The sequence below is a fragment of the Phoenix dactylifera genome, chromosome 2, assembly GCF_051530095.1.
Source record: "Phoenix dactylifera cultivar Ajwa chromosome 2, Ajwa_hap1_PhDact_Kaust_v1.1, whole genome shotgun sequence".
NCBI classification, from domain to species: Eukaryota; Viridiplantae; Streptophyta; class Magnoliopsida; order Arecales; family Arecaceae; genus Phoenix; species Phoenix dactylifera.
In genome coordinates, this window is record NC_143191.1 from 33,126,443 (window position 1) to 33,147,993 (window position 21,551).

The following is a 21,551-nucleotide window of genomic DNA, read 5'->3' on the forward strand; positions in this document are numbered from 1 at the left end:
GCAACTCACAAGTAAATTATGTTTTGACCAGGATCTATGAGTAATTTTTTTTCAACATATTCTCCATAAAATGGAGTGGGCATTAGACATGCAGCCAAAAGTTGATAAGTAAGTTGTAGTCTAATCAGGAATTTATAACTAATCCAGGGGTTACAAATAAAAATTGAACCCGCAAGGCTTGCCGACTTTACACGGAGCCTATATAAGCATCCTCCTCACTCCGGCGGTGGCTGTTCGCTTGTTCTGGTCGTCGGGCCTTGAGGGGAATGAACAAGAAGAACCTGGCGATACTGATGAGAGCTCGCATGCGGGCCGCTGCCAACCAAGAACCCCTCCACCAGCGGCAGCTCCCTCAACCCGCTGGCCCTAATTCTCCTCCTCATCAAGTAAGCCTCCCAATTTGATCCCTCATTCTCGATCCCCTATATCGCCGTTTCTTGAATTCACTCTTCTTTTTCGGCTCCTTTTTGTTGATTTTCCCAGGATATCGTTGACGAGAACAACAGCACTACTACGGATAGGTCTTCTTCTTTCTCTCTTGTGCATTGATTCTGCTTTAATTCCCCCTCCCCCCTCAATTCCTCCCTTTGATTATTTTCTTTATCCTTTTCGTCTCAGAGTTACCTTGAAGGATGTCAAGGAGTGGATGCGGGCGTCCATCTCCATCCCCGCCGACAAATTGGAGCCTGGGGATGCAAATCTTGAAGAATTCTCTCAGGTTGGTGGGTTTATTCATTCATTTGATTCTTTCCACTTAGGTTGTAGGTTGGGAAAAAAGATTCAAGAAGTGGGAGAAATTGAACGCGGTTATCGAATGTAGGGTTACCTGACTCTTGATCAAGAAGGCCGCCGGGAGCTGCTTCTTGCACTCGCGAGGGACTATGATGTGAATAGAGCTCGAGTCCGTGACCTGATGCGGCAATATCTCAGCCTCGAGCCTCATGGTGGTAGTCTTGACGGTACTTTGTATTTTTACCAACACCTCATGCTCTTTAACGTATCTTCTATTCTTATATATGATCTACTTTGTTGAATTGTCGTTGTATTTGATCTTTCGCTCTTGAAATCTTTTTTTTTTATCTTTTGGATCAGCGACCGGGTATCAAGAATCTGCTGAACTTGAAGATGAAGGTGTGCTCGCTGCTTTTTATAGGACGGAACGGAATCTTCGGGATGTTCTCAAGCCAATGTATGCAGTTTTCTTTGAACGGCTCAATGAACGACCTGGTGGATTGAAGCTATTGGCTATTCTTCGTGCCGATCTGCTCTCTGTGCTGGCGTAAGATCCCATGTTAACTCATGTGCATTTGGGTTCCATTCATGTTCCCACGGACAAAGAATGTATGATGCCCCCTTCTCTGAGCACATTAGTTTGCAGGTTTATCAAATAAGAGGCATATTACTTTCTTAGTTCTTTGTTTCCTTCTAATGGTTGAGATATGTGATGCTTTTCATTAAATGTTTTTTTTTTGTTTAATTAAGTAAAGATCATCTCAAATCCTAGGATCATAAAGTGGTAGTTTACTTGAATTCCTTGACAGGATAAATTACTATAACATTTTATAAGCAGCATGTCCTGTGGAAATCTTGAATTGGACTCTAGTTCTGTTGGAGCCTGTTGAAAGAGAGAGGAGATATGGTGGGCGTTCAAAGCTATCTAAGACCAAGCTTAAATAAGCACAAATAGTTGATAACATACTAGAAATCCTATCATGCAGGGTCCGGAAAATCGTTTTCCTTCCTAGAAGTGCCCAGCTAAAGTTTCCTGGTGTCTGCATTCTTCCTATTCCTCCTTCCAGTGTTAGGCAATCAGTTTTAGTATTTTGAGTGTGTGGGTTGTGATTGTAGTCAAGTGTTAACAAGTAGAGACAACCAAAAGTGTGCCTTATGGTTGTTTGAGGTAAAAAGAATAAAAAAGATGTAGGAAGAACAACAAAAGGGCTATGATAGCTTAAAAAAGGAACTGGATGGTGTGTGGGGAATGTATGGATATTGGGCTGTTGAGGAAAGAATAGCATTCCTATGTAATTCAAAGTCATGAATGATGAATCTATATTCTTATACATACTCAAACAAGTACACTAGCAGAAGCAGATACTTACAGGGGATGGTTCTGAAATACAGGGTGTATTAGTATGTTTTGTATATAGTCATGAAATTTTCACTCCAAGGAAGCTTAATACCAGGTGCTGTAGTGTATAAAGTTAGTAATGATGCTAGGAACTCTGGTTCATAATAGTTATGCTGAGTGTTGTAATTTCCTTGTCAGTAGCAAATATTTCTAAGAGTTTCATGGTGCAAAAACTGTTTATTTGGTACCATTTGAATGAGAGTTTAACCAGCAGTAATCTTAACTTATAAAGTAGGTTCACATACTTTGTGTACATGAGCTTTGCTGTGGATTGTTGAAGTTGGTAGGTAATGCATATAGTCTTAGTAGAGAAAAGTCAACGAGGTTTCTTTAATATGTCAAATATGTCATAAGATTATATGCTGATACAAAATTTCAAAATTCAGAATTGTTTTGCAAGCTGATAACCATTCTGACATGAGATTCAAAATTGTTTGTGAGCTGAAACTCCATAATTCTGCATCTCATATTATTTTTTTATCATCTGAGAATGCAGCAAGGAAAACACACCATCTTTGCGTGCGTTAGACTCATATTTAAAGGAAAAACTTATTACCTGGCTTAGTCCAGCAGCTTTGGAGCTTCACCAGATCACGTGGGATGATTCTGCATCGTTGCTTGAGAAAATTGTAGTGTATGAGGTGGTTTTCTTCCTCATTTATATAATGACAAGCATTGTCGGTGAATTTAATTCAATATTTTAGACAACATTGAATTGAAATTTTAGATGTGTTTCAATTGATTTTTTATTCATTTAGGCTGTCCATCCAATCAGAAATCTGCTAGACTTAAAGCGAAGGCTGAGTGCGGGTCGCCGTTGCTTTGGATATCTACATCCAGCAATACCAGGTCAGTTTAATGGCTATATGAGTTGATTTGATGTTTTCCTTGGAAAGCAGCTGGACTAATGGCTTGCTGCTTTAACAAGAAAACTATTAAGGTTTTGATCTTAAGAAGTTTTTGTCATGCTCCGAACTCAGAGCATAACAGACACCGCGTACCTGCATGGCGGACTATACAAGCATGTAAGGCTACAAATCATATCAAAGCAATAATGATTCTTGAAAAATAATTTAGTCAAGATCTTATATATATAATTTTTACAATCTATCATTTCAAAGTGACATAAGTCAACATATGCTTAACTATTTACTCAAATAAAATAAAATATTCTAACTAGTCTAAATAGTCTAACTAGAACTGAGAATATCTTCAGAAGATCTAGCGCACTCTCCCAAGTCTCAAGCAATCATGAATTTGGATCTGAAAAATAGAGAAAGAAGAAACAATGAGCTACACTAGCCCAGTAAGCAACATAACACCCCAAAGTGGGGTCTAAGCAAATCAAATAATTAGTTAAAGAGTAAAATATTGATTGAGAATAAATCAATTCTTGAATAATGCATATATCTCTTTTGAAGTTTACTATTATTTTCATAAACTGATACTGGAAACATAACATCAGGCTATGGCTACGTAACCCAGTGGCATGGGTCAGAATGCATAAAGTGCCAAATACCATTATTCTTAACCACCGGTGGTTCGATGTCCAAATACCACTATTCTAATCACCGGAGGTTTGGTGTCGAAAATTAGTTTGTCAGATTATAAGTCGACAGGGCCAACGAAGAATCTTCATTAGCAGGGCCAGATCATAGTTTTGCTGAAAATACATACATATAAAATAAATTTTTCATAATTTGCCTAATCATATTTTTCAAATTTCATAACATATCACATAACAGATTTTAAAATAATTACTATCGTAACAATAACAATTAACATGTCTAACCCGTTTAACTAAGTATAAAATAGATATCATAATCAAATTTTAATCAACTAATTATTATTTTACCAAAAATTCAGAAACATACTTTAAAGTATTAGGTTACTTACCTCTTCTTACTTCAAAATTCGACTTCAGGTAGGCAGGTCAGGTTCACCTATTTTAATATTATTAATACATCATTAATTTTATCATTATGTTCAAAGCCAAGCAAAATTAAAAATTAAAATATTATTGAAAATACGATTTTATGCCCAAATCAGATTGGTCAGGTGGCAGTGGCCGACTGCCCGGGTTAGTCTAAACTGATCAAGATGAGCAATGATTTAAGTTGCTCAAAAAGTCAAAAATAACCAAATTCTAGAAGGTACCTGACAAGGTTAGGGATATGATCCGGTATGCTACTCTGGTATTGAGGCAGTGCACGGCCTCCACCTAGGGTCAACTTGGATTTGAGCAAAAAGAGAGTCGGGGCTCTGAACTAAGATCCCTAGGTCTAGCTTAGAGGGAGAAAGAGGCTTAGAGAGAGAAAAAGGAAGAAGAGAGAGAATCTCAGTTTGGATTCAATCAGGGGTCTGAATTCGGTTGTCCATAGCATGGGTCAACCTAGATTAATCATCATGGTTGGTCCTCGAGTTAGGAGAGAGAAAAGAGGATTTGAGAAACTAATCCATAAGCAAATAAATAAATAAAATGATTGAACAATTTGAGAAGGAAAAAGGTAGAACAGAGAGAAGAATGAGAGTGAAGAGAAGGAAGAGAGAAGAGGGAAGAAGGTTCGGTGGCGGCCAGGCCTTGGTGGCAGGGGGGTCGACGGCCAGTCGACGACCAGCAGTAGTAGCCAGCGGCGGTTGCTGTGGCCGGTGAGAAGGGAGAAGCCAAGGATTTTGCTTGAAATAGAGGAGATAGCTCAACCAAAGGAATAATGGAGAAGAAAGATGGAAGGAAAGCTTACCGGCGAGTGGTGGAGATGGTGGATCTCGGTCAAGGACAGCTCGACTCGGCGGTCTTGAGGTGGCTACGCTCGGAAGAAGGGCAATAAAGCTTGGCCCCAAAAAATAGAGCAAGCGGGGCACACAAGAGAGGACGAAGGGAGTTCGGCAGCAACGCTCGGCTGAGGTGGTGTGGTGGCCACCGGAGAAGGAGAAAGAGGGAAGAGAGCTTTTGTGGAAGATCAAGCGGAGGGAACTTGAAAATTTATAGGGATTTTGGAAGAGGCGATAAGCTCGGACGTTGCACCCGTCCGCGATCTCGGTGGTGGGTGAGCGCGACCCAATGGCCGACAACCGTTCGAATGGCCCCGCGGAGTCCACAACAGCCACGGTTGCTATGGCTCCTCTGCTCAACCGAAGAGGAAACAGAGGATCACGATTGTGATTCTCTATTTCAGTCTCTTCTTGCTGAAGTTCGTTGGGCCTGCCGACTTCAGCCCAAAATGGCCCATTCTGGGCCGGGTCTCACAGTTTTACATGCATAAAGTCTCCCACATAAAGGAACTTGGTGTTTAGTGATGCCATACTTGAAGCAACTTGAGTTATGATAATTTGAGTTAGACTCTTGCATATCTTTAAATATTGTCCTCCCTAACCTTACTTGTTGCAACTCAACTTAAGGTTGTTTCAGACGAAGGTTGAGTCACAGCAATAGGATATGGCATTGCTAGCTAGCATTTTGATATGATATGATGGTCATTTCAGGTGAGCCACTTATTTTTATTGAAGTTGCACTTTTAAAGGAAGTTGCCAAGTCCATACAGGTTAACTACTTTGGTATCATATACTCTTTGTTGCTCACATACAATTTTTAATCAACTCACATTTATAACTTGGTGGGAACCAGGAGGTCTTATGGGATGATCCCCCAATTCCTGAATGTGAAGCTAGTTGTGCATTATTTTACTCTATATCATCAACTCAGGTAAGCCAGGATGTTCAACTTTGCGAAGAAATGTTTTTTAAACTTTTCTTTTCTTGTTTCTGAAAATTCCATTTGCATTTATTATAGAATGCTAGACATGACATGAAAGTTATAATGTCTAACTTGGTGAGTCTGTTTTTTTCTTTTTAATGTTTTTCTTATCAATGAGGTTTTATTTTATCTTATTTTTAGGCATTGAGAAGTTTTAAGATGCCAGCAAAACCAGTTGGACATGTATGCTTGTTGTAATGTATTTTGACGCAGATGATTATCAGTTACATGCCAATAAAACTATTTGCATCTGCTTATTAGCTATAAATCCAAGATAAAAAGGACAAAGTTGTGCTTCTTTGTATAGACTAAGGTCTGGCCCCTTAGATATGATGATTAAGGTGGCCTTGGGAACTTCCTTAGCATTAAGAGGCTCATGTTATCAGGATTAAATTGTTGGTTAAAAGGTTGCTGTGTTTACATTCCAGTTATTCAAGGTATTTCATAGATGCATGTAGATGCACCTAATCGATGCTTTGATTTTTTTTAAAAAAAATTTTAATCCTAAAACGACAGTCATGTCCTATTGTCATGTATCTCTTACTGCTACTTTCTGACAAATCTGGGCTGGACATAATTAATTAGTTTATGGGGTATTCACAATTCAAACAAGTAATACGATAATGTCTGATGATGTTCAACTTAGGAGCAGTATATCTATTGTTCAAGAGGGGTTATTAACATATTTAACGCTGTCAAGTCGGGAATCTGAATGTATGAAGCTATTGAAATTTTGATAACTTAATATGAAAAATATGGAAAGAGTAATATCGTAAGATGGAGACTTAATGCAGATTTTATAGAAAGATTGCAACTATGTAGCATATGCAAGTTCAAAAAATGTGGAAGACCTCTCTGAACATGGGTTTCATGATAAGCCTTAACGGACATCGTTTATAGGACTTTTTATAATTGAAACAAGTTGGAAGGATGCAATCTGATGATGTTTAGCTAAGGAGAAATGACCTGTCCTTCAGGAGGTTTATTCACCTAAATCACAAATAGTACCGACCATCAGGTGGGGAATCTGATTGTACAATGATAGTGAGATTATGTGAAAAGTAACTTAACCACTCTGTATGAGTGAAGATCTTCTGGGGACACTGTTGACAGATCTTATCAAAAGAGTAGAATCACGTGAAGGAAGCTCAATATAAACTTTGTGAAAAGATTGGCATTTCATGGTATATTTAAGTTTCAAAAGTAGAATCGTTAACATTGACTTCAAGGTAGGTCAAAATGAGGCTTTTATCTAATAAAACATTTTCATATGTTAATTCTACTTTCTTATTTTAGATGGAAAACCTTTTATTGTAATGTTGAAATGAAGAAGTGGCAGCATATGAAAAATGTTATCGTTGGATATTTGGAAAGTGACAAAATGACTTAGCGTTAGTTATTTATGGAATATTGATGACATAGTATAAGACATTAATTGCCTTATTTCATAAAACAATGCTCTGGGAATTTAGTTAGACAAGTCAGCAATTATGAGTCTTAACATGACATGCTCTCACCATTATACAATTTTACATTAAATGTACAGCGAGTTCTCCTCCATAAAGTCACACATATATTATTATATGATTTGAACACTATAATCCATGTCTTTTTTCAGAGAAAGGGAGGGAGACCCAACCCATCATGTACTATAATTCGTCAGGTTCAGTTTTTCCAAGAATTGAACATAGAACCTCTGGTTTGCCAAGCAGAGGGGTGAGACAACTAGGCCAAGCCCTAGTTCACTAACAGTATACTATCTGTCATTATCTTGGTTTTTTCACCTCTTTTGTTCTGCCATTTGAAGCCATGCACTTTATGTAAATTTAGTATTCAATTACATAAACTAGTTCCTTCATGATGTCACAATAAGTAGTTGCAATGGCTTTTATATGTGGTTCATTGCCAACCACAAGAAATCAAATAAGAGCTTAAGAAAAAGGGCCTCACTGGTGCATGGTTCTTTGCTTGTTTTGGTAATCATAGAATGCTTTCTGTCAATCCATAATCTTTCTTATCAATAACTGATGAATTAAGGAAGCGGACACATCAAACTGATTAGCATTAAAAATCACTTTTAGCATTCTTCCATATTCTTGAGATTTGTTATATTGTCGTTTGCTAGTTGTAGATCGATTTTCTTTGATCAAAATATATAATTGGCCAGAACACATGAAATGATTATAATATTGTTCTTATCAAGGTTCACCGTCTCAGAACCAGATCCTGTGCCGGTGCCACATTAGCACTATGTCGGTACAGTACGGTACGAGATCTTTTTAGCGTACCGGTTCGGGCTAGTACAATGAACAATGATTCTTATGCTAGGAATTGAATTTAGTTTGCATTTAGTTTTTCCTCAGGTCTATGTAATCATCTCAACAACCTCTACTTAATATATGATGTTAAAAAATTCATAATTTATAAAGGAGTAATTCATGTTCTGAACCCTAATAATTCTAACACCTGACAGCCAGGTTTATCAGGAATCAATCTAGGGAAGTTTCTCATTAAACGTGTGATTGACCTGTTAAGGAGAGATATGCCACATATAACGGTAAGCGACTCAACTCAACTGCAGAAATTATGCTTCATTTTTAAATAGACTTTCTAGTGCAATCTTGAAAATCCATCTTGTTATTTCATGTTTAGTATTTGTATGTCTTATTAGTTCAATTTTCTCTCCATTTCTCTTCATATGCATTGCTAAGTCCTTGGGATATCTAGGATGTAATTTTTTTTGACATTATTGTTTTTGTTTTTATCATTAAGAACCTGTTTCCAGTACCCATATTAGCAGTAAGATGATCACTAGGTCATACAATGACAGCAAAATATGTCTATACTCTATACATTATCTCTATGACCCAAATATCTAAAGAAAAATCATATTGGTGTTAGTTTGACAATTTGACATCCTAAATTTTGCATATTTTATTTCATCTAATTTCAGATGATCAATATAGTTTACTGATACTGTCTTTAGCAAAATTTTCTTTGTTGTATCAATTGTCAAACAATCTTTAGTTTAGTTACACTGTCTTTAGCAAATTTTTCATTCTTGTAAGTTGTAACAATCTTCACAACATTTTTCAGCAGAACTGCCTGTATGCATCTATCAACTTGTATATTTTACAAATATTTTGATAGCTGAATGCAATATATGATAAAACTAATTCTAGGAATTCTGACTTTCTGCTCTGTATGTTTGTGTAACAATTGGAGAATTGTGACTTAGTTGTCATTATGCATTTCATTTATAACATTAATTTCCTTTTGCTTGCCATATATAGGGAGTCGGAGACTTCCTCGTTTTCTAATATAACAGATGGTTTTCCTGAAACAATTCTAGACATAAACACTTTAACTTTTATTTCATTTTAGCTTTTGTTATTTCCAAGGATATATGTTTCCGTGTTGGCCTCTGAAACTTAATATGGTATGCGGTCTGTTTTCTGTTTCTGTTGAACTTCTATGAAGATATATGCAACACTTAGCCCAATCCCCGGATATATGCAATGGCTTCTTTCCAAGTTGGCCTCCCAAATAAAGCTATCTAAGTCAGAGACTGAGGATATGAATGACATGTCAGAAAAAGGGCCTATTTCAGCTTTCAGAGAGAACATCCTTCTCCCAGAAGAAGAAAGGATGATTCTCAACTGTGCTGTGTAAGTTTCTCCTCTAAAGATGATAGTAAGTCAAACTAATTACGTGCACATATTAAGAATGTTTATGTTTAACAAACTTCATGGTAGAATGATTTCTTCTTCTTCCCAAATAATTATTCACTTCAGCTAGCTTATAGTAATAATTATTCACGTGCACATCTTTCTTTTGGTTGTTGATTGATGTAACTTTCTATTAAACTTCAGATAACCATTACTGTGTTGTATTTTGAAGTTGATGTTTGAATTTTGAAGAATTATCTGAATACATTGTGCAGCTGGTGAAATCACATATCTTAATTTAAATTCCACTGTGAGTGAAATGTTAAACTGTCCCCCCCCCCCCCCCCCCCCCCCCCCCCCCCAAAAAAAAAAAAAAAAGGAAACAGCACTCGTTCACCATGAAAAATTGATTAGACCCTAAGCAAATGCAAAATGACAACAAAGTATCATCATGATAACATACTTCATGGCCTCTATCCAGTCCCCAATCCAACAAATCCTTTCTTTGACTTCAAGAACTAGTAAATATAGAAGGGCTTGGGAGATGTGATGCATGTGACTGGACTTAAAGGGGGACATGAGGGATCTGACAAATTTTCAGTAACAGTAACTCGGCCTTGCAGTCATGAATAGTGAGGTGAATGTTAGACATTGAGCAATGATTTTATGGAAGAGGTTCAAGCCGGACAGTATCATAAAACTCAGAGCTTCCCCTTTTTAGACTAAAGCCTGTTACTGAATATTGGTGGTAGTCTCATGAACTGCCGATCTTCTGGCTGGATTCATGGGGTGAAGATGAGACAGTTGTGAGTTAATTAACTTGCTATCGCAGTTGCAGGAATCACCTTGTAACAAAATAAGCATTTCCTAAATAAGTACTCTTACACGAGATTCCTTTCACAATAGTGCACTGCATATTAATCTTTTTTTTTTCTATTGGCATTTTAATGTCATCGATGCAGAGTTTTTGAATGTTCTTTTTCATGTTACCTGTCACTCATAATGGAATTTATACGCATTTTAGGAATGATTAAACTAAGTGTTGATGTGGCACATATTCTAGGAATGTTATTTTAGTTTACCTTATTTATCCAAGTTCCGCTTCTGCCTAGTTGCTTTTTGTGACATTACTCTTGTTTGACAGCATTACTGTGCAGGGAACATAGTGCTGGAAAAAGTGCCATCGAGATAATGCAGGACTTACTGACAGCAAGTGAGTGGACCAAGTCTGATCACTTGTTGGCTGCGCTAAAACCTCCTCTAATGCGTTTGTGTGCAAGGTATGTCATGTTAGCATAACTAACACTTTTAGAGGGTTTGTATTTATAGCTAGTAATTGAAATGGTTATTTGCAAACTGGAGATTTTGGGATCATGTTTGGATTAGCCATTAGAAAAAACCATATCAGAAGATAGCAGTGAATATTGTTGTTCTGTGATTGTTAATACCGTCTTCATGTAATGGTTTTGACTTGATCTTTTCCTTGGGCCTACTTATTTACCCATATATGTTGTATTTGTTGATAGTGTTCAATGTTTAGTTTTATGTTCAATATTTAATTAGTGTACTTGTCATTTTATTAATTTAGAAATAACCAGCTTAGCAGACCTTTTGTGGATATTTCACAAGATGCTATGGTGGAACTTTTCTTACATATTCAAAAAAAGATTACTTTTAGTGAATTCCTTTATGATTACAAATGAACATCATTTTCAACCTCATTGATAAACCTTTGATCTTAGTTTTTGCTGAACATACATGTTGTCACTGTGAAAGTCACTTCAAGCACATAATATAGTTAGTCAAGAATTTTAACATGCAAACTATGTTAACATGTAGCATATTGTGCATAGTGAGTCAAAACCGCAGTGTAGAATGATATAAAATAAATCAGCTTGTTAAATTGCAGCTTGCAACCACAAGGATAGATACACAGCATTGCAGTGCTGTGCAGATATATGGCAGGAAATATATTTTTCCAATTTAATGTGGACTGTATGTATATGGGCTGGTGAATGGACATGTTTTTAAACCTTAAATTTTATTAAGGTGAATTAGAATAACTAGCATCTTAAACCTAGTTGAACAATCATATTGGTGTTGATGTACATAATCCAAAAATGGCACTTTATACACAAACTTAGCAACTTAAAATCAACAGTTGCGATATAACCATGTTTTATTACATAAAACTTTTCCACCGTCCAAAAGAAATAATCCAATTTGTTACATAATTGAAAAGAATACAATCACTCTCACATCTTTTATCTTTCCTAAATTTCCTATTCTTCTGTAAAAGAATATGTGAAAACTGAAAAGTACTGATCTTGTCCTATCATTTGCAGGTACCTTCTTAAAGAGAAGAAGCGGGGTAAAGCTCTTGATCCTGTTGCAAATTTTCACTTGCAGAATGGAGCGGTATGCCTTGATGTCTTATTGTTTTTGTAACAGTAACTTGCAGCTCGTTTAGTAGTAACCTTTTCTTATTTCCCTTAGGCCTAACCAGTAGCCCTGTAGTAATGTTTCTACTTGTTTAAATTAATTCCCACTTTGTCTCTCCATTCTTGTCAGCTTTTTGAGTGATACGCTGTTTGACACCTTGGCCTCTTTTCCTCATTTTGTTGTACTGGCATAATTCACAATGTAATAGTTGTTACTTATACACGGCATGTTGCATCTAACTATTAATTTTGAATTGTGAAAGTACACTTTTATCTTATGGAATCTTATTTTAATTTTAAATGATACTTATGAATATCATTCAAACATACGCATGTACATTTGTACATACATGCATCCGCGTGTGCATGCATGCATGTATATGTGTACATGTATATGTACATATATAATATTAGATTGTATGTCGTACATTAAAGTAACTGTTATCTGCAGGCTATGTCCATAAATTGTGCCAGAGAATTCATGGAGCTACTTTAATGAAAACAGAAACAAATTTGGAGTCCAAAATGTAATCCAAGAATGCTTTTGTTTATGCATTTTAACTACAAAGCTGTGATATCACACTATTTTTTTCAATCTTGTTGCAAAGGTAACAACATCTGGATTTTCAAATAACCTTTGGAACTTTTGTCAATTTCATAGTTTTTGTTTGGCCTATTTATTTACTTTAAATATGATTTTTATGGACAAATAGAAAATATAGTGTATATCAATAGAATTAGGTAATCTTTAAATGAATGGCAAAGGAATACTAGAAAAAAATTAACTACACATAGATGATTACAATTTTACAGTGAATAAGATGTTCTTGGTTACCGGATGAAATAAGTGGACAGGTTTGAGTGGGGTAACCTAACTAATTAAATTTAGAAGTATGTTTATCAGTGAAGCCAAATTTATGGAAAAAGTTACACTTTAATTGCAAGCAGTCCAGTAAGTACTATATTTTAATTTTGAATTTTTTTGAGCAATCAACTTTATTCACCTATAATTGTAATATAAACTGTTATTTTGGTTATGCATACTAAACTTGCTTGAGCCTCTTTAGAGGCTAACATGGGAGAGGCAAGTAACAAACGTCTTCCCTAAAACAAATGATATGGGTCGGCCATTTATGGTGATTGTGTGGGTTGGGTTAGAAATCTAAATAGCTGGAGTCCAATGCCAGATTTAACTTGGATCCTGACAAATTTTGTGTAGTTCACTAGGAACGTACTTGCCAAGAATGACACATAAGATAAGAAGGCCAACATGAATGTGTCTGCAGTGCATAGGTGCCCACATAAGTGTGTGTGTCTGCATGTCAAATGTTTTGTTTGAGTTCAGAACTCGACCATATCAAACAGTAAGTTCATAACATCTGCAAACAACAAATCTGCATAATTGCCTGTTTAGATTTTTTTTAAACTTAATCTTCTTGGTTTGATTTGGTTGTGAACTAAGCTGCTTTTGCACTTACAACATGCTAGTAAAGGATGAAGAGCCTTTGCCTTGTCAAAGACTTCTTGGCTCGATTCGTTTGTCAAACTGAAATTTGCTTTTGCAAATAAAATTTACCATATTGAAAGTATTTAATATAATTTATGGATTCTTTCTTAACATTGATTAATTTATTATTTTGAACATCCTGTATTATTTTTTGGAAGTCATATCGTGACTGATTTGGCGAACAATACAATTGTAATATCTGAGTAGTATGCAAATGATGAACCATCTACACGTAACAGAAAAATATTTGCTCTGAATGATCAAATGAACCAAAACCACCAGAGTAATGCAATTTTTCAAGATCTAATTTCTTTTTGGCTGCATTTGCCCTAGATGATTGAGAGGATAAACTGGATGGCAGATCAATCAGAAAAAGGTAACAATCAAAGTGGAGGCATCATGGTAAATTATGTGTACAGGTATTTTCTTCTTTTTTGTAATATTAAATTATTGTTTTTCATGATTATTGTTTTCAAGATTACTCCCTTTTTTCGTTCAATTTTTTAAGATTAGGAGGGGTTAATCACCCCCTTTTCTGCCCTATGACCACCCCAACTCTCAAATGGTAGGTCCAATCGGAAGGAACTCTTGCCCACTTACCCAAGTGGCGTAGGGTGATACCATCTGAGCAAGCACTCATTTTTTATTTTTTTTGCCCTCTCTCCATGTTAACTGACTCACATGAAATGTAAATATCGAACAAACTTCAGGCTAGACAAGATCGATGAAAATGTTCAGTCCTATTTTAGCACTGGGAATATCCATGGCTCGTTGCCTTCTTCATATCTTGAGGTAATACATTATGCTGCTTTAGTTGAAGAATTTATGCTTAATCACCATGTAATTCTTTGAAATTACTGAACATAAGTATTTTTTGAGGCATATCAACTTAGCCAAAAGGGTACTGGTTCATGTGTGTAACTTTTTTTAACACTTGTTACCGAAATGTTTTGGTGCTATGTTCTCCTGAACCCTGATCTTTACATAATGCTGAGATTCTGCAGGTGGGGGGTTGTCACCTCTTCGATATGTTTCTGTCTCTTGGCAAATCTGCTTTCCATTGTCAATTTATATTTTTGAAACCAATGCATACTTTAGATTAGTGGGAAATGGGATAGACATAAGTAGATATCATTAGTGGTGATCACTAAAAGTCACAATATAGTTAAAGAATATCTGCACATTCAGTGGACCGCAAACATCAACCTACATCTTTTTAAGTAAATCACCCAATTGGCCTGCTTTAAGGAAGAGCTTTCAACATACTGTCTATAAGAAACTAGAATTTGACAGGTGCATTGTGCTCACGATATTATCATCAGTTCTATGGGTTGCCTTTATAGCTTTATCTCTGTATATTTCACAAATAAAAACAAATTGTGAGTCGCTATTGTTAAAATTGAGCTAGTACAAGATATCGAGAAAATTATTTTTGATTTAAAATAATCATTAAAACCAAGTTCCTCAAGAATGTTACTGAATGATTGAATATAATGAAATATTATCCTTTTTGTTCATTTAGAAAATGGTTGTGGAAGCAAATCATGAAATATAGCCAGCACTTGCAAGGAAGATGGAGGACTAAGAATTTAATGCGAACAAGAAAGAACCTTAAAAAGAAAAGGTAAGAGTGTCCTCAAGTTTTAAATCACATTTTAAGTGAACTTTTAGACCTGTTTGCGATACAAATGACAGCTGGCATTTTGGTTCTGATCTAATTACAAGATAGTTGATTACACTTCTGTAGTTTGATAAGTAGCCACAATTATATCCATATGAATGACCTTTGAGTCCTCTAAGTACCATGTCTTTGTGTTTATAGAGAGACTAATAGATAGAGAGACAGAAAAAGTACGACATAAGTCCAGTGACCTAAATCAATCTAACCACCAATAAAGTAAAATCAAGAAGGCGGCCTTATAGATGCAATAGAGTAGAGAGACTTTGAAAGCAGCTATAATTGACAACTTCTGGAACCTTGGAATGCAATCCTCTCTCAAGTCTGCTGTCCTGACCTAACCCAGATTTGACCTTTTTTCCCCCTCCAAGGGTTAGGTTTGAGTTAGAAAAGGTGGTTTTCTAGTGGGTCGGGATGGGCTTGGGTTGAGATGATCCAAATCATCGAGTATTATCATAATAATTTGTGATTTAATAATATAATATATTATAATCTATACAATGTTATATATTATAAGCGGATACCCTAATTCCTTACCTTACCCTCCCCAGATTTCCCCACTGATTCGCTTCTCTCCTCTCCCTTCTCCTCTTGCTCCTCCCACTCATCTTCTCATAACTCATCTCTAGCTATCTGTCCACCCTTACCACTATTGATCTTGCTACCAAAGTCACGCCATCCATGCCTGTTGCCATCTGCCGTATCTTCTTCCTGAACCCTACTGGCTCTGTCACCATTTCTGTGTCACAGCCTACTGCTATTTCTCAACCATCACAGTCTCCTTGCCAGAGCCTGCTACCCACCTTGCTCTTTTTCCTTTCCTCTCTTCCTCTCTTCTTTCATGGTTGGGTCCTTGCCAGTCACTAAGCTGCCATTATATTTGGGTGAGAGAACTGTGACCTGCCAGTGGGTTTAATATGGTACAGGTCAGGGTGGTCATGGCTTAATAGCAGAGATTAATTTGACCTCGACCTGAACCTGATGCTACCCTTGCTGCCTGTCTTACGACAAGTCCTTGATCATCCTTGCAAAAAGATCCATAGCGAGAGAACTTCATGGAGGTTGTGCTTTGAAAAGATGGATGTGAAAGTGCTAAAGAACTGATATAAAAGTGGTTACAAATAGACGTAGAAAGATCTCTTTCAGGTTCTGTTTTAGTTTTCTGGGCCTCTTTCAGGTTCTGTTTTAGTTTTCTGGGCCCATTGGGAATTTAGTTGTCCAAGCAAGATGATATATATACGTATAAGAACTTGAAGATCTGATGCATCTAAGGGTTGCAGGTCATCAAAATTGAGTAACAGATCAATTTAGTTTTTAATTTTTTTTTGCTTTTATTTCTATTTATTTTTAATCTTTAGTGGGTTGATGTTAATATACAGCTAAGATCTTTTGATATGAAGCCTTAATAGATAGTTAAATAAGTAGCAATACTGTTCATGGTACTACTCACACTAAAGTACTCATAAGCAGTAACTGTGTGCTTGTAAGAGTTGTTTAGGGATTTAGGGTTGTGTCAGGGTTTTGCTATTGTTATAATTTCTAAATATTATTGAGTCTATGTAATGCAGTCTTGGATTTGATATGCAGATTTCATAGGAGTAAATGGAGGCCGCTGTTTTCTCTTCTCCTCTTCCTTTCGCGCCCCCCCAAAAATCCAATTCCTTCTTATCTTCTTCTTATTCTTTCTCTTGATCTCTTATATTTTGCTCTTCTGCATATTGATTCAGATCTAATTAGATCTGGATTGAATCATTTGTTATTTAATCAATGTGTAGTCTTGAATGTTTTGCAAGGCTACATCAAGAACACTCTAATTTGAATTAGGCTTGAAATAGTTGAAGAACATATCTTAAAGGTGGCTAGAGATAGAGAGGCGTCTATTTGATGCTTATCTTGAAATCCGCTTCAAGTCCTCCATTCAAGCCTCCAGTTATTCAAACAAGATAATCTTCATTTATCTGGCAATTCAGATGGAGCTCCTACTTCAGGATAGAAAAGCCCCCAGAGTCTTTCTATCTTCAAGTTCGCCATGCACATCACACCTCAACAAGATTTGGATCTATGTAAGCCCTTGTCATGTGAGAGCACTGAAAGCAACTCAGATGGAACTCCCACTTAAGGAGAGGAGAGAACCAAGGGAACCTATCTAAAAGTGGTTAAATAAAGATTGTAGATATAAAGACCTCCTGTAGCTTTTAGTCTTCAAGTTCTACGTGCGCATCCAGCCTCATTACTTTATCAACAAGAGCCAAAGAGCTTATTTTTCATAGAATTGAGAGGACCGAGGGAACCCATTGAAGTGGTTTCGTTGGGGTCTAATCAAGCCTTCACATGTGAGATTAAGGACTCGTTTGGTTCGCGGGAAGCATTTTTCTTCCTAGGAATATGATTCTTGGGAAGCAGATTCCTAGGAAGAGAATGCCTGAAAAAGTACTTTTGGCATGTTTGGTTGACCATGGAAAAGTGACAGATTTCCAGAGTGCTTATGTTTGGTTGACCATCCACTTTTCTGGAAAAGTTATGCAATTCCTATTATACCCTTAATAAAAATTAGGTCTTTAATGCCTCTTTAATGCTGAAGGGCTTTTTTGAAAAAAAATAAAAATGGAGTAATTTCCAGCTCATGGAAAAGTAATTTTTTCATGTTTCTCATGGGAAAAACTTTTCCATGAAATATGGGAATCATATTCCCATGAGAATACAATTTTTTCGTCTCTCCTTTGAAAACTCCAACCAAACAAGAGGCATCTTATTACTTTTCCGTTGACTACACTTTCCTCTCTTCTTTTTCTGCGAACCAAACGAGCCCTAAGGGAGCTGCCTTTCCTAGTCCTGCATTCAAATTATCCACAAGTAATTTCTCTTACATCTCGTCCCACCCCTCCTCCTCCTTCCACAACCGAAGAAAAAGGAAGAGTAATTCTAGTCCTTGACTATTTTATAGGGGTGGCAATCGGGTCGGGTCAGGCATAAACGGGTCGGGTCAGATGTAGGTCGGGTCAGAAAATCATAGACCTGAACCCGACCTGTTTATTAAACAGGTCAGGAATTACAACCTGAACCCGACCTGTTTATTAAACAGATAACCCGACCCGACCCGTTTAACCTGTTTAATAAACTGCCCAACCCATCCCCACCTATCCGACCCGACCCGACCCGTTTAACAATTGTGCTCGGGACTCGGCAGCTTGAAAAATTTCAACAGAGGAGTCTCGGAGGACGGCCCGTTGTCGGAGGAGATGGGAGAGGCGAGATGGGTCCTATGCTTCATCGATCGGAGGAGATGGGTCCTCTGCTTCACCGCTTCAGTAGACCTCCGGCCGCCGCGGCTCCTCCTTCGCCGCCGGCGGTCTCCGATCGGTTCGGCAACGGCGGCATCTGGATCGGAGTCTCGGAGGATGGCCCGTCGGAGGAGGAGATGGGAGAGGCGAGATGGTCCTCTGCTTCACCGCTTCGGTAGACCTCCGGCTGCCGCGGCTCCTCCTTCGCTGCCGGCGGGCTTCGATCGGTTTGGCAACGGCGGCATCTGGATCGCGGCTCCGGCTCCGGCTCCGAACCCGAAGCCCCCACGGAGATCGCGCCCCGGGAACCCAGACGCCATGGCTTTGCAAAGATCACGGACCAAGGGATGATCCGGATCCTTGGAGGAGATCTAGAGTTAGGGTTTCATACCTCGCAAAGATCCGGATCCTTGGAGGAGATCTAGAGTTAGGATCCCGGCGAAGGGGGTCCGGCCGTAGAGAAGCTCGTAGAGGAGGACGCGGCGCTGCCTAATTGGGACTGTGGGAGCGGCCGGTGGTGACCTTGTGGGCGACGTACTCGTAGCTGCCGACGAAGGAGCAAGACCGGACGGCGACCGGCTCGGCGACGAATCGGTGGGAGGGGAGGGAGGAGGCCGGCTTGCAGGGGCGAAAGAGGAGGTCGAGGAGGCAGGACGGGTCATCGGCGCCGTCGGAGGGGTCGGAGGCGACGGGCTCGAGGGTGGGGGAGAAGGTGGACTAGAGGGAGAGCCGGAGAGGTTGAACCAAAAAAAAAAAAAAGGGCACCGCAGGTGAACTTGGAGAGAAAGTTTTAAACGGGTGACAGCCTGACCTATCTTTGTGGGCTGTGGGCTGTGGCCCTTATCCAACCTGACCCATATATTAAACAGGTTATTAAACGGGTTATACAGGTTAAACGGGTCAGACATCTTAAACCTGTATCCGACCCAATTAATAAACGGGTTAAACGGGTCAACCTGTTTATGACCCGAACCTGTTTAGGCCAAACCCAAACCTGTTTATGGCGGGTCGAACACGGGTCGGGTTGGCGGGTCGGGTAATATTTTGCCACCCCTACTATTTTACATAGACAGAGAAGCTCCCAATCCAAAATAAGCAAGCAAGGATCCACCTCAAAGTGATTGTGGTGATTTGAAATATGACCATGAGAAGTAGGGCGTAACCAGTGATACAATGATGAAGCTCCTTATCCTATCCATCTAGGCTCAAATTTGTACACCTTCTTTACTTAATTCTCTCAAGAAATTCATATTGTTGATGCCTCTTTTCAAATCTGTTCAGGCATCTTCCATCTTAGTTCGCTCCAAGTTCTCATCCACAAATTTGAACCCTTTTCTTTCATGGAACCTCCTCTAAACCTTGTTGCACATGACCATAACATCTCATGTGGTTTACCATCACAATGCTTGATAACAATAGAACTTTATGAAGACTGAATGATAAGATTCAAGTTATGGTTCTGAGTTTGTTAAAAATGGATAACCTTATAATAAAGTCAAATTTCCTCTTTTTTTTAAGAGCATGGAGAAGTTGTAAAATGTTGAAAGTCTTTCATGGGTGACACGCCCTTCTGACCTACCAAGAACATGTGGTTGGGCCAGATTTCAGCTCATTTATGAGTCCACCTGAAACATCTCATCTCATCTTGCCAAGTTGAATTAATCATATCACTCGTTCACCATAATTTTTTTCAGTTCAGTCTGTTATGATTGTAATTTAATGTCTCTACTGTCGGTGGAGGCATACTACTGCACATTTGTTTGTCCAATCGTTCTATATCGATTTCTACTTCAACATGAGTTTTCAAGCTGGCTGATTTTGTTATCTTCAACTTTTGCGTCATTTTTTATCTACAATTTTAACTTTGACTATTTCACAGAAACCAAAAGATTCATGACAAGTGAAGCAACCCTGAGGGATTGAGGGAAAAAAGACCTGCAGTGTTATGGCCTGAAGTTAATGGATTGTTATTTGGTGAATGGCTGGAAATAATTTTGCTATTAACTGTTGATGCTAAAAATATATGCAGCCATTCTTTTCCAAGATTATGATTTTCACTTATCTTTGGAGAAGTTCACCAGATTGTATATTAGTTGCGAACAATGATTCAACTTTCAAACGTAAGTTCTGTTGATCAGAGTATTCTTCTTTTTTGAGAATTGCAATAAAAGGAAAGAACAGTATTTTGCGTGCCATATTGAATGCAAATATAGTACATATCACAACCTGCATGATGTTGCAAAGGTAAATTTTTTCTTTCTTTCTGCTCTTGTGCAAATTGTAGCATTAGCTTAATGAAACATATCTAATACGATCTTTTTATTTATTGATCAAAATCATCCAATCACTGGTGATTTCCTCCAAAATGTTTGGTGGATCAAGTATTGTTTTTTGATGTGTGGTGAAGCTCTTCAAGTTTTTACACTCTCTTCCCTGGTTGACTTGTCGCTGGGCATGATTAAATAGATGCTCAATGCGGTAGGCACCCATGGCTGAAAATTTAGTTGGGGAGATGACATATGTCAGTAAGGTTGTCTGGATTTCTATAATCCAGTTATAAAATCTTGGTATGTGGATGAGCTAAGGAGGCGTTCTGGTTTACTGCTGCTGCTTTTTTACAAGGGTTCGAGTATGAATTAGTTTGATGCAAGTACTATGAATGAAGGTACTTCATCATTTGTTTGTTGGTTTTCAATATGGTCTAGTAAACTTGAGTTACGTGTCTGCGATCCCCTTAAGTCTCAAGTTTCATACCTTCCTGGAACGAGTTGTGGAAAACTATTTTGACGTCCTTGGACATTGCCTGTCTCACGCAAAAGTGGTTAGAGCCCAGCCGGCGCTACAAAGTTCCTTAAATGGGTGTCTAATTATTGACCAGTCTGGTTATCTCATACAGTCAGCGATTCTTGCCGACCATGTAAATCTGTGCAAGGGTCTATAAACAAATGTTGTATTTGTTTTACCACCATCCCCAGGTTAAAAGTTTCATAGGATTGTCTGATGTCTCCAGGCTATATGTGAACATATTTAGGAGAGACTATCAAACAATGTGATCCTCAGGCCAGCCAGGTCTACATTCGAAGGCGGCGGT

At 37.9% G+C, this 21,551-nt stretch overlaps 1 protein-coding gene across 7 annotated transcripts; it reads left to right on the plus strand.

The window, feature by feature from the left end:
• Positions 1-217: 217 nt before the first annotated feature.
• On the plus strand, positions 218-20,655 carry LOC148714692 (malonyl-CoA decarboxylase family protein). Of its 7 annotated transcripts, none has more exons than XM_089928909.1 (16): positions 218-386; positions 484-521; positions 619-718; positions 821-944; positions 1,093-1,279; positions 2,628-2,772; positions 2,890-2,980; positions 5,615-5,673; positions 5,757-5,834; positions 8,359-8,442; positions 9,366-9,553; positions 10,711-10,833; positions 11,899-11,971; positions 13,835-13,920; positions 14,212-14,293; positions 14,506-14,747. In XM_089928909.1, exons 1-16 carry the CDS (start codon positions 267-269, stop codon positions 14,602-14,604), a joined length of 1,677 nt encoding a protein of 558 aa, XP_089785035.1. In that variant the 5' UTR covers positions 218-266; the 3' UTR covers positions 14,605-14,747. The 7 variants fall into 7 exon arrangements, with proteins under 7 accessions (XP_089785035.1, XP_089785037.1, XP_088572101.2 ...); XM_088715975.2 differs by lacking the exon at positions 14,506-14,747 and adding an exon at positions 20,340-20,655 and having other exon boundaries at positions 219-386; positions 821-959; XM_089928912.1 differs by lacking the exon at positions 14,506-14,747 and adding an exon at positions 20,340-20,655 and having other exon boundaries at positions 219-386.
• The last annotated feature ends 896 nt before the right edge of the window (positions 20,656-21,551 follow it).

Bases quoted from the DNA above. Each gene is read 5' to 3' on its own strand.
- LOC148714692 (XM_089928908.1), top strand. From the start codon at position 267: ATGAACAAGAAGAACCTGGCGATACTGATGAGAGCTCGCATGCGGGCC. The intron at 719-820 runs GTTGGTGGGTTT...TATCGAATGTAG, and splicing joins ATCTTGAAGAATTCTCTCAG to GGTTACCTGACTCTTGATCA. The intron at 1,280-2,627 runs GTAAGATCCCAT...CTGAGAATGCAG, and splicing joins GATCTGCTCTCTGTGCTGGC to CAAGGAAAACACACCATCTT.